The sequence below is a fragment of the Myripristis murdjan genome, chromosome 9 (assembly GCF_902150065.1).
Source record: "Myripristis murdjan chromosome 9, fMyrMur1.1, whole genome shotgun sequence".
In the NCBI taxonomy this organism is placed as follows: domain Eukaryota; kingdom Metazoa; phylum Chordata; class Actinopteri; order Holocentriformes; family Holocentridae; genus Myripristis; species Myripristis murdjan.
Genome location: NC_043988.1, coordinates 9,621,472 through 9,633,952, shown reverse-complemented (window position 1 = coordinate 9,633,952; position 12,481 = coordinate 9,621,472). Strand labels below are relative to the sequence as shown.

The window sequence follows — 12,481 nt, the reverse complement described above, 5'->3', positions numbered from 1 at the left end:
GGCATACATGCATAAACATTTCATATAAACTGACAATGCCACTTAAGAGAATAGAGCTACCTTTAAAAAAAAAAAATGTATGCGCTAACATAATCGGTACAATCAATATATGACTGCACTGAATTTCTGGTAATCAGCCCCATGTGGTGCAGTTGTTAGTCTTGATTCAAAATAATACAAATACTGCAAATGTACGCAAAAACATATACGACTTTGGTTAAATCTTTTAATTACCAAAATAAAAAGTTCAACATTCCCAAATACAAAGACTAAGACCTTGCACACAACTACACCCTTTCTGAAAGAAAAGTGCAACCTGCTCAGCTACTGTTGCTGATTGTATGGGACATCTTTTCTGTAATAGCAGCAATGTCGACTTGGTACAGTACAGAGCTGGGTATTTTATTATTATTATTATTTTTTAAATGAGCAGGACGGGAAGAAAGAAAACCAGGATTCTGGATCAATTACGTAGGGAAGGAGCGGGGGAAAACATCTCAAATCCAGTGCCATACAAGCTTATGTTGTCATGCTCTGGTTCTCCCAACAGGGACAGACGCCTCAAGCAAACCTATGCAGACATAACACATTTCAAACCACTTCATGGTAAAATGTAACTCTGTTGTAATAAACTAACCCGATCCCAGGGACATTTCAGTAATTTGATATTAACACATTTTAAATCAAATGGAAAAAAATATAGATATGTACATCTCAGTGATATGGATCAATATATGCAACTGTACAGCAAGTCATTTTTTTTCTATATACTTTCTATACCACAGGTGTCAGTAAACTTGTCGCTATATCTTTGAATAGTTAGTTTGATACTTTACAACTACATGAAATAAAAATCAACTTAAAAGCATTTGAAGACACTTCATTCCACTCCTGACAATATACGACAAGAAGAAAAAAAATAAAAACATTCAGAAAAATCACATCCACGGTCAAAGGTGGAAAACAGGAAAGATGGCTGAATGAATTAGCACCGGTTCTCTTCTTTTCTTCTTCTATTCATGCTATCTCACTATTAATGGTCATAGTTTGCAGTGGATTGTGAACAGTGGTGCATTAACACACAGTGTGTACAATCTGAAAGTGCTTTCTGGTACAGCATGCGAAACAATCAACAGCCGCACGCTGGCCCACACTGAGCAGAGAGAACGGGGGTGGGAAGCATGAGGGCATAACCCATTATTTGGCACCTGGTTCACCCATCCCCACTCCTCTGAGCTCAGTGTGTTTCCATCCTCGAGTTTTACTAAGATATGTAGTCGCTTGCAGCAGGTGTAAAGAGAAGTGCTCTGCTGAGGATCCTCGGCAGAATGCTAGCTACAGTTTATAGGCAGATCTGAGGGTGACGAGTTGTGTTAGACAAGACTGTAAAGTGGCTGGACACCACACATTCTTCTTCACGTTGAACATTTGTAAGAAAAGCAAAAACAAGACATTTAGGAATGAACATGGTTTACAGGTAAGTTTAGTTGAGGAATGACTTGGGACAGTAAAATCCTACACTCCCATCTCACTGGTCAAAGTGGACAGTCAAATTATTACCAAAACGAGAATATGTTTCTCTTAATATTTCAATGTGCAAATAATGTGACAGTTTGGGAAATACAAACATGAAACATCCACAAAAGAGGTCTTTTGGGGATTCTAAGGTCATGAGCTGCATGACTGACTTAGGGTACAGTCTCAGTCTGAACATCTCTGAGGCAGGCGGCGGCGGGGGGCGGCAGCGCGGTGTTGCTGCGGTGCATTAGGACTTGAAGACGTGCACGGCCCTCACGACGTACTGCCTGCAGATCGGACACTCATTCATCCTCTTGCCGCACTTGGTGCAGGTGACCATGTGACCACACTCCAGGAGGACGCAGTCGATCACAGCGTCCATGCAGATCCTGCACAGGTTGTCGTCGTGATTCGTCAGCGGACCCCTCTCGCCATCTGCAAGAGAACACGGGACACAGCGGGGATGTGACTGGAAGGGCGCACGGCGTACGGCACAAAGCAAAAACAAACTGATGATGTCATGCACTGAGGAGGAATGAGGGAGGTGCACAAAGCTCAACGGCTCCCAAAAACATATCCTCTGATCCTGAATGCCTATCATTTCAGCGAGGTCATGCTTGGAGCAAACAGGCTCCTGAAAAATGTCAATGTCCGCTTATAGTTTTAATGACAATGTGTTTCCACGGCAACCAGGCAATCTCTAGCACTGGTGGCGTGCTGCTGAGGAAGTGAATTAAAGCGGCCAACATAATACAATCCCTGATATATTTAGCTTTATGCACTCAACACATGAATAGGTGACCTTTTGAGCGAGAGAAATCTCCCGATGGCTCAGGTGGGGAAACAATGTCTTGTGTGGAAATGAAGGTGAAGTGGAAATGAAAACATTCAAACTGAGGGTCTTCAGTGGAATGGATAATGAACACATCAATCCACCTCTTCAATAGAACAGCCAGAGTCTCTGTGCTGTTATCCTGATATGAATGCCATTCCAATAGAGGCAGGGCGCTGTGCATACCAGAGGAGAGGCTGCTGACCCAACAAAACCATTTCACAAAGAACAGGGCTGGATCGCAAATGAGAAGTGGATCATGGTGAGTATTGATGCGGACACAGGCAGAGGCGGCGAGGTGACACCATTTAGAAGATGGAGAGGCGGGTCACAGATGGTATGTGTGTCCACGGCAACAGTGGTGAGGAATTTTATAAGCCTTACCTCCAATGGCACCGTTGCAGATAGGAGGGGGGAAGGCCACCACTTTTGTGTGGGAAGAGTAAAGTAAAAAAAAAAATAGAATAGAATAGAATGAGAAAAGTCATTTGAATTAACCCCCGTTCATATTCACATGGGAACGGCGCAGGTGCTGCATGTATTGCCTCTGTAATAATGTCAGGGGGTGCAGGTGTGGTAAATTTCTATAGTTAAGATTAAAGGTTTCTGCTGCGCGTTATGACACTTGACCAATGCAAATATATAGCAGACTACGAAGGAGGTAAACTACAGATCGAAAGCACTCTAGAATGAAGTGCTTGATTACACTTTGGTCACAACCAAAGGCTATGGTTGGAAAAAGTGGGAAGACGAGGCCCAGGTTGAATTTGGGTGGAATTGTCCTTTAAAAAAAAAAAAAAAAAAACAGGTTTGGTCACAAAAACCTTATTCTTAGACACATAGAGAGGCCATTTCTTACCTGCAGTTATAGCATTGCTCACGTTTTCCACTGGAAACAAACAAAAAAAAAGACAGAAATTAGATTCTTAGCACATAACATCTAGGATTGAGGGCTCAATACTTGCACGGGGAAGCCATATAAAATTATGTGTGGTTTAATAAATGTATACACAATACATATTAAACTAAAATCAAATTCACTAAACTGCAAGATCAGTTTGGCCACTTGTAGTAAAAGAATATACTGCGTTTGTCGGCAAATGAAATCGGCACTCAGTGTTCCTCACAGGTTTCGACATAACACAAGGCGACACACAGCATTGTGACAGAACACCCACATGACTTCCTGTTCTCCTCCGTCTCTCGGTACAGTCGGCTGACGCGCTCCACCAGCTCCCACTTCTCACAGCACCCTGAATAGTTGACAAAATTCCTGGCCAGGATCTCCTTCAGCTGCCTTACCGACATGCCCTCAATCTCCCTGGGGCTGGATATGTCTGAGAGCGAGGCTCTGGCCCGCCGCCGCGTCTGAGGGCTCACCTGAGGGAGCAGGAAACGAGAAATGTGGTTAGGAGATTGGATGATGAATACAGCGGGACTGGTGGTGGAATAAAGTGGCAGTGGAAATTCCTTCACAGACTTTTTGCAGATTTCAAGTACCTTTACATTTGGTAATTTAAATTGCACTCCAGTGTAGGACACAGAAACAAACATGCACACACACACACACACACACACACACACACACACACACACACACGTTTTTTTCCTGACTTTGAGGACGTTGTATTATGATTTCAAACCTAAAAGTGACCCTTCCATGTATAACTTCTCAGCCTGGACAAGTAACTCTGGGATAAACAGTATACAGTATGTGATTGTGATTGTTTCACAGGAGTACTATTACCAAAGCCTGTCAATAAATAATTAATGCTGATGTACAGTGCATGCAATTTGCTCATTTACCATTAACACACTTCATTTATGAAATGCTAGAGAGCATGTGGCATGTCTACAAGATACTCCTTCTGTGCATTTGTCAATAATACTGACTTTGTTTCCGCTTTCATAAACTCTGGTTTCAAAGTGTGGGAAGCACTTGGTATTCAGATTATAAATGACCTCTTTCAATACAATGCACTGAAATCATTTTAACGAGAAGACTATGGTCTCCCTAATGCACGCCATTTCCTTCCAGTTCTTTGCCTTTGTAGTTTTCTAAATTCAATACTCCAGAACAAACAAAGGTGTGGGCCTGAGGAGATTGAGAAACCTGTGCACGAGGTCTGCCTGCTGAAGAGAAACAGCAGGTTATATATTCTACAAGCTGCTTTCCTTGAACAGTGCAAGCACTCCTAATAACTCCAGTCCTGAGAAGACCTGGGAATTCTAGTGAGTAATGACTACTGGAGACTACTGGAAATAAATCATTTTCAACAGAAAAAATGAGCTTGTAATTATAAATCATAACCTCAGGTAAAGATCAGTCATAAACTACAATTTTAGTGTGATCTTGGTAATCTAGGACCCCATTCACAAACAGTGTAAGAGCACCAATATCCTCTTACAGCTCTTACTTTCTCTTACTTATCATCGTCATAAACATAATTAAATTATTAATATATTAAAATGGTACTGTTCGCTTGTTTAGCAGACAATGGTGCATAGTGCATAGTGGATTTTCCATATTGGAATGTAATGCGTCTCAACTTCCTTAGTTGGTTATCATGTTTTTGTCTCCCACTGAAGCCACAGGCCTATAGGCTGCTGCTCAGCTGCTCCCATGAGTTTGTGGCACCATCAGTCTACAGAGTGGTATGCAGCTGGCAACTATGAGCCCACTCACAGTTTCCACAGCCCAACAAGTTAGTTGTGATGCGGGGGGAGGGGCGGCTTGTTTTCGATACATCACAGCCTGTTGCGGGTTATGAATGCATTAATTGTCCTCACCTACACTGACAGCAGTGTGTAGTTTTGAGTTTGAGTGACACAGTGGACTGAGAGGGTAACGTGGTGCAGTAACATTTATTTATTTAGAATAATTATATACATCTATACATTAACCAACTTTTTATTTTGTGGCCAGTGTGCAGAAATTATAGCAGCATGCCTCAGATGAGCCTATTTATGCGAAACTGTGTGCAAGTTCTGTACTGGATTCACAATAATCTTCTAACAGGTGGGACACTGTCAGGTTTACAGATGTCACTCCAGAAGAGATGCTGATTCTGACTTCTACTTCTGGCTCTCCGAATATAGAAAAATGGGGCATGCTAGTATGCTAATTACTGATTTTGGCTATGCGTCTGTTAATTTAGGATGATGCTGATTCACTACCATAGGGACAGGAGGATGAACAAAATTGGCTGGTACGCCCATGATCTGAATCAAGCGATATTTTTGTGTGCATGTTTATTCTTCCCAGAAAGTGACAACAGTGCTGCGTTCATATACTTAATGCCTTAATCCTATTACTCCCTTTATACCTTGTCCTAGGACTACATGATGCGTCACCCAAAATGAAAAACCATGAGAGCCCTCCCTGATGCTCTCCACTCTGTTTTGTGACGCAGGTAGATGTGTTATGTTTGTTTGCTTGTATCATTACGTTTGCGTGTTCATATGGGTTTTATTTTGTGTGCGTTTTTTCTGTACTTGAGCTGTGTATGTGATATTCGCCTGTAATTTTATTTCTCTAATAACCTGAAAATGAACTGAGTGAAAGAAAGAATATGGAGTACTTTGCAAATTCAATATTGCATGAGGTTGCAATTTTTTACCACCGGGACAAAGGTGCTCCAGACGGTCTGATTAACGACTATTTCCGGTGTTGTGCAGAATGCCTGGCCCACAAATCATGTTGCACGTTGGAGTAAATTTTTCATTAAATTCAAACTGAGAAAATGTAAGCATTAGCATCTTATTTTCAGCCCCTATATTACTTGTGCCCCCTCCTCAAGTGCTGGTACACAAAATTATATACAATATGTAAAGCTGTGTCACCAAGTACAGCCTTTCATATTGCAATCACAATATTCAGCAAAAGAACTGCAACATATTTGTCAATACCGTGCAGCCCCGTAAACTAATCATTATTTTAATAAAGATCAGATCAAGAAAGGCGGAGATATTAAAACTGTCAGCTGCACACTCAGAGAGCAAAGTCAGACTAAGGCAGAAATACAGAAATGCATTTCATCTAGGTGGATTTAGCAAGAAATCTGACGGAAATTGAAATTACTCAGCATTTATGCAGACTTAAGTGAAATTACTGGTATGCATTTTGTCAAGATATTGTTTAGCAGGCAATCTGACGATAAGAAGTAGATCACCTCAGGAGTGTGTTCACTGGTGTCCAAGTTCAGGAGCGACACTGACGTGGCATCACCTATGTCCTGCAACATAGCAAAAGCACAACAACCATTACGGCGTATACCACTTAAAAAGAACACCATTCCCTTGGCCCAGACGAGCCAGTTAACTGAGGATTAGGATTACTCACTCTTCGACTAGGCCATTGATACCCGAGGAACAACAATGCGCCTTACCTTCCATTCATAGTAAAGCTTACTGCTCCCTAAGCGGGGCAAGTACAAGTATTTATAGTGAATGTTGGCTGCTTACCGTTGAGCTGCCTTTTCGTGTCAGTTCTGGCGCGTCTTATTAGCTACACTGCAGCTTTCATTTTATTTTCACTTCACTGCTTTCTAGAACCCTGACCAGGTTCTCTGGAGCTGACAAGCTGTAATGAAGCCAAGCTGGTGGGTAAACCCCAGCCCAACACATCCTCTATGTTCACCTGTCTACTGGGATATATGTGTAAGGGCTACCATAGTCATATTTGTGCCAACCAACAAAAAAAGATTTCCTGAACTGTTGAAATCACATTAAGAGGGCCTGTTGTGTTGCATGCACATGTTCTGATACTCAACTCTGCATCTTTGCCACTACCAAAGGAAAACAGTGCAAAAACTAACCTTTCTGCCTAGAGACCACTGTCAAGGGTAAATACAAACTTTCACCAACCGTTTTAACTATTTTACCAGCCAATCTGATTTTTAAGAAAAGAACAGGACATGAATAGTGAGTGAGTAAGAGGCTAAAATGCATAATTACATGCCACAGTAAACACTGTCAGGAATTGGGCCGATAGCTGGTATTCAGTTCTGCTCTTTCTTTGTGGGTCTCCCAGTTATATTTCTGAGTGATTTAAAGGGGGGTCTTAGTGCCGCACCTGGTTGGTATCAGAACTATCACTCCTGCTGAGTGGCTCCTCCTGAGAACCGGCGAGGGCAGACAGCTCCGAGGCGGACTGGGCCGCAGACGGGGACGGCGTGTACAGGGAGCGGGAGTTGAGGCTGGCCGTGTCCGGGTCCTCCTCTTCCTCGGTGCCTTGGTGACAGAGCACCAGGTCCACCAGGTCCTCTTTCTCCCTGCAGGTGTCGGTGGGGATGTTGCGCAGCAGCAGGTACTGGCGCAGGTCCTTGACTCGTAGACGCATGAGCTGCGGCCGCTGGAAGGCTGTTTCCTTCAGCAAATGACACGTGGCACAAATGCGCAGGTTCTCCTGAAGCACGGAGCACAGAGAGCAGAAGCTCTTCTTACAGTCGCAGCAGATATGCTGTGGGAGAAACAGAATGACAGTAGAGCTGCAGTGATTAGTCGGACCATCGATTAGTTGCCAACTGTTAGATTAATCGCCAACTGTTTTGATAATCAATTAATCATTTTGAGTCATTTTTAAGAAGATAATTTCCTAATTCTCTGATTCTAGCCTCTCAAATGTGAGTATTTCCTCGTTTCTTTAGTCCTCTATGACAGTAAACTAAACATCTTTGGGTTGTGGGCTGTTGGTTTGAGGATGTCACCTTGGGCTGTGGGAAATTGTGATGAACCTTTTTCACCATTTTCTGACATTTTATGGACCAAACAACTAATTGATTAATTGAGAAAATAAGCAACGGCTTAATTGATAATGACAGATTATTCATTGTTTGGAGCTCAAAATGAAAGATTGGGGGGAAAAAACATATGTTTTCCATTTCTGAAGCATATATAAAATTGTGGACAAATTTTCCTGTGCTCATTTTGTAGTCTAAAGCAGAAAAACTGTGATATGATAGGAAAAAAAAAAAGGAAAAATGGCACTCAAAAAACATCCTGGGGAAGCCAATCAGTGCCAGTAGACCTTTGCTGCATTTTTCAATCATCCACATCTGCTCTACCTCTCCAGACAGACGGACAGGAGGCAGCTCATTTCTTTTAAGTGACAAACATCAAAGAGTAATAAATGCAAGATGAGGGATTAGACTCTCCGTTGGCATGGTGAGCTAGTGAAGCACAGGTTTCAGACGGCAGAAGCGGAATGAGCCCCTGTGCCATCTGAGCATGAGCTCCTTCCGTTAAGATAATATCACAGAACTCAGTATGCTGTCCATCTGTCTCTGCAATCAGCTGCAACAGCATCGTTCGCCACAAAAATTAGCAGCCTCAGGGTGCATCTTAAATTAATCCTCTTTTAGCCTATTGCGCACAACCCAATATTTTCTTAACTCTATGAAAACCAGTGGCCAGCACTCAGCTCCACTGTAGCGGCCCAGTAGAGGCTGCAGCAGTCTGATGATGTAACTCACCACATTTAGAGCATCTCAAAGGACACATCAGATTACACATAATGGCCAAACACAACAACTGGCTCTGTATAGCAAAATACAGTTTATAACATGAACATTCACTCTGGATTCAGATTTAGTGGTATTTAGTGGTATTCGAAAACAGCAGGAATGGAAGATGGAATCACATATTCTACAAAATATTTTTCAGTTTGAGTTCTCTGAAACTGTCCAGGCTCGTTTCTGAGGAATGGGAATTCTGACTGGTTTCAAAGAATGTTAATCTAATACCATACATTTTAAGAACTCACATATTTTATTAATGTGCCCAAGGAGAATTAAGTCAGTTCTTGTAAACATGTTCCACTCTAGCCTAAAGCTACTAATTGAAGAATTTACCCTGAATTTGTTTCACTGTAATGTCAAATCTGCAACGACTTTTGCTGACAATTATTTCTGGAGGGAGTGCTTATTTGTCTTTCTTAATTCTTGCTCATACATGTTAGCACTGATAGAATATGAGCTTCAATTCAGTGTGACAATTCAACTTTAAATCATTTGGCACACAAATAAATAATTAAATCAGTTCCTCCTTGATTATCTGTAAAGCAGTGCCAGATTTTACAACCGAGTCACATCACAGATTCAAGGTTTCTGCCTGATTTCTGGGCTTAGGAGACAGCAGTTCAAGCTAATAAACAAAGGCAAAATTACCCTGGGGCACAGAAATAACACATGTAAGCTGCTAAAATGGGTGAAATTCCCCTTAAGATATCTAACAGATTAGTATAAAATAGAGAGAGCCCAGAACAAATGTAACTATGAACCGCTTTCTTATGTGTGCTAAAAATCACCCAGAGTAATAGACTCAAGCTGTTCTCCACTAAATACAATAAATGTAGTATGTTTGACTTTACAATGACCGTGAAGAGAGAGACAGACAGATAGATAGACACACAGATAGATATCCAACTGGTATTTCTGTTTGTCACATATATCAGCCAGCTATCAAATAGCCAGCTGGATTGCTACTCTCATCCCCACTATTTATGTACATGCACATTTGGAGTGAGGGGGAAAAAAAACAATATAGCACAGTACTGTGATATTTTATTAGATAAAACAGATGTTGACCAGGTTTTCCCTTGGGGACATAATTTGGAATTGAAATAAGGTAATAAATAACAATATATGGCAATCCTACTACTACCGTAATCTGATTTAAGAATCATGACAATATCATATTGTGGGGGTTCTGGTGATTCCCACCCATTGTGCACATATTCAGCTCCAGTTCCAGTAACACCTTAACATTCCCTGTCAGAGCTGTATCCAAACAAAGCATCCATGATAGACCTACCTTTCTTCTGAAGACTGAGAAGGCCTGGCCACAGGCCTTGCATACAAGACTGGGGCTCCCTGAGGTTGTGGGTGGGTATGTGGAGTATCCCGCACTAGGGGCAAACCGGAAGGGTCCAGCTCCGGCTCCAAAGCCTGGCTGCTGGCCTCGAACCGCCCCGGTGCCCATGACTTCATTCAGCAGACCACAGCATGAAGCCCACATGGATGAGGCCCCTGCCTGATGAGCACAACACATGCACACAGACCTGTTTGTTTGCATTTTTCCCCTGCCCATCTCCTCGCTGAACACTAATGTCAGAGTCAACAACAACAGTGCTGTCTTGACACCTGCTCTGAGGAGAGGCCAATCTGTGCGAGCCAAAATAGCACGGCCACCTAAAATATGAAAAGGTGTTATGTTTTGATGCTGTGCAGACAGGTCACTGCACATCCAGCAGCGTCATCTGAAAGCATCGTCTAAAAATAGGGTGACCACAGAACGGATAATCATAATCTTTATACGGGAGACACAAGAGCTCATCTGAGAGGGGGCTGAGGAAACTGAACGCATTTCTCCCAGAGATCAGACTAGCGCAGTACAGCACAAACCAGACACACAAGCAAGCAGAGGAAGCCTCGCCAAAACCTCAAAACACTGCCACAACACACGCAATGACATTTCTCTGTGTACTAACGTTAAATAGTTATTTTGCTTGTTTGTTTTGCAGACGTTATCAGAAGGGAAAATAACTTAACAAAGCCTCAGCGAGATGAGGAATACACCTTATTCAGTATCACTTCATACTTAACGTTGCTGTCCAGAAGATGACTGGTAACAGCTGTTTTTTTTTTTTTTTTTTTTTTTTTTTTTTCCTCCAACTAGCTAGCTGAGGCTAACCATAATGTCAGCTACCCGATACAACAAAATGAAGCTTGGTTAGCTACGCTAGCTAGCGTTAGGCAGCTGACGGCAGCAATAAGCTAAGCAGTGCTAAATTTAGAACTGAGATTATAAAGACAAAAATATGCACCTTCATTGCAACTCCGATGTGAATAAAGTAAAAGAGCAGATTGGTGGTGTAATCATTGCAACACGGAGCCTCACTTCCCTGGCTGAACTGGCCGGCGCTGCCGTCTTCATTTGCTAACGGACGGACGAGAATTGAACGACAACTGCCGCTTGGTGCGTGTGGAAGAGTGACGCTGCGTTCATGTCCTGTGAGAAAATCCGTCACTCCCAATTCTTCACAACAGCGATTTGGAAGTGGTCACGCGTCCAGGTTCAAGCAAAAATTGCCTAGGCGGTACCTCATGACTGATACATTTCACTTAATGTTTTACAGCATGCCAAAAAATGCAATGTCGACTTCAGACTGAAAGTCCGCCCAGATGCCTTGTGCTACTATAGCATCTGATAGAAATGATCCATTGTTTTTTATTATAAATAAATATACAACTTATCATAGTTGACGACCGGAAATGTCCTTGTTGGTGACCTCAGAGTTCAGAGAGATGCATAAGTGTGTGTGCATCGCAAAACTCGAATTCCAAAGCAGTATTTAAGCTGTGAAAGCCGAGGTCAACGATGTTACCGAGCAGTTATTCCTTACATTCCCTAGTTTCCCTGAAGGCGGCATGACAGTCACCTGCTGTGAGGAGTCAACCAATCACAGCCAGAGAACCAATGCAGAGGCGTGCACCACTCATACCTGTCATGCTCACTTTTTTTCTGAATTATCTGCACATGTAGCCCTGTTAATCTGAGAGTTTGACCCTCCTGTTATCTTTAGGGTCAGTTTGACCACATTCAGTGTTTAATGTCTTTAAATACATGATTACTTTTTTTCCCCTTCATATGACTTTTCCAAATTTAATGGGGACAAGTGGGTAAACATGAAATTGACATGATAATAGTTTTCAATGTCCTGTACATGTTTTGTACACATCAGTGTTTTTCCTTTGGGGTCAACAAGACATAAAGTACCGGACACATAAACTTGTGTAACAATTCTTATTTTTATTAATATATTAATTTTCTGGAGGTTGAAAGTAATGGGGTCAAATTGATCCCAAATTCTAAAAAATGTTAGGACATTTGAAGATAACAGGAATGCACTGTGCCCCCTGTCACATTTATGGTTCAACAGTGAGAACAAACAAATACATGTTCAAATCAAGAGACCCAAGGCTCTGTGAAGCTCTCACTACAGCCCACTGACACTGTGTCCAGACAAAGTTTACCAACCTTTTTATCAGGGGATGGAATTTAGCCATATGTTGCAGTTAATGTGAATCTTTATAAGGTAAATTCATTTTTTTCTGAAAGTAAATGACCTTT

The 12,481-nt window shown here is 42.0% G+C and overlaps 1 protein-coding gene across 1 annotated transcript; it reads right to left on the bottom strand.

The window, feature by feature from the left end:
* Nucleotides 1–212: 212 nt before the first annotated feature.
* rnf34a (ring finger protein 34a) lies at nucleotides 213–11,347 on the bottom strand. The gene is made up of 7 exons (XM_030060207.1): nucleotides 11,175–11,347; nucleotides 10,163–10,381; nucleotides 7,425–7,811; nucleotides 6,523–6,585; nucleotides 3,529–3,730; nucleotides 3,210–3,239; nucleotides 213–1,953 (listed from the first exon to the last, which is right to left on the bottom strand). The coding sequence occupies exons 1-7, from the start codon at nucleotides 11,178–11,180 to the stop codon at nucleotides 1,766–1,768; spliced, it is 1,095 nt and encodes a 364-aa protein (XP_029916067.1). The 5' UTR covers nucleotides 11,181–11,347; the 3' UTR covers nucleotides 213–1,765.
* Between the last annotated feature and the right edge of the window lie 1,134 nt (nucleotides 11,348–12,481).

What these genes read in the sequence shown, in the direction of transcription:
- rnf34a (XM_030060207.1), bottom strand. An exon ending in TCTCAGTCTTCAGAAGAAAG is followed by an intron (nt 7,812 to 10,162) that starts GTAGGTCTATCA and finishes TTTCTCCCACAG; the next exon opens with CATATCTGCTGCGACTGTAA. An exon ending in GGAGGAGAACAGGAAGTCAT is followed by an intron (nt 3,240 to 3,528) that starts GTGGGTGTTCTG and finishes GTTTGTTTCCAG; the next exon opens with TGGAAAACGTGAGCAATGCT.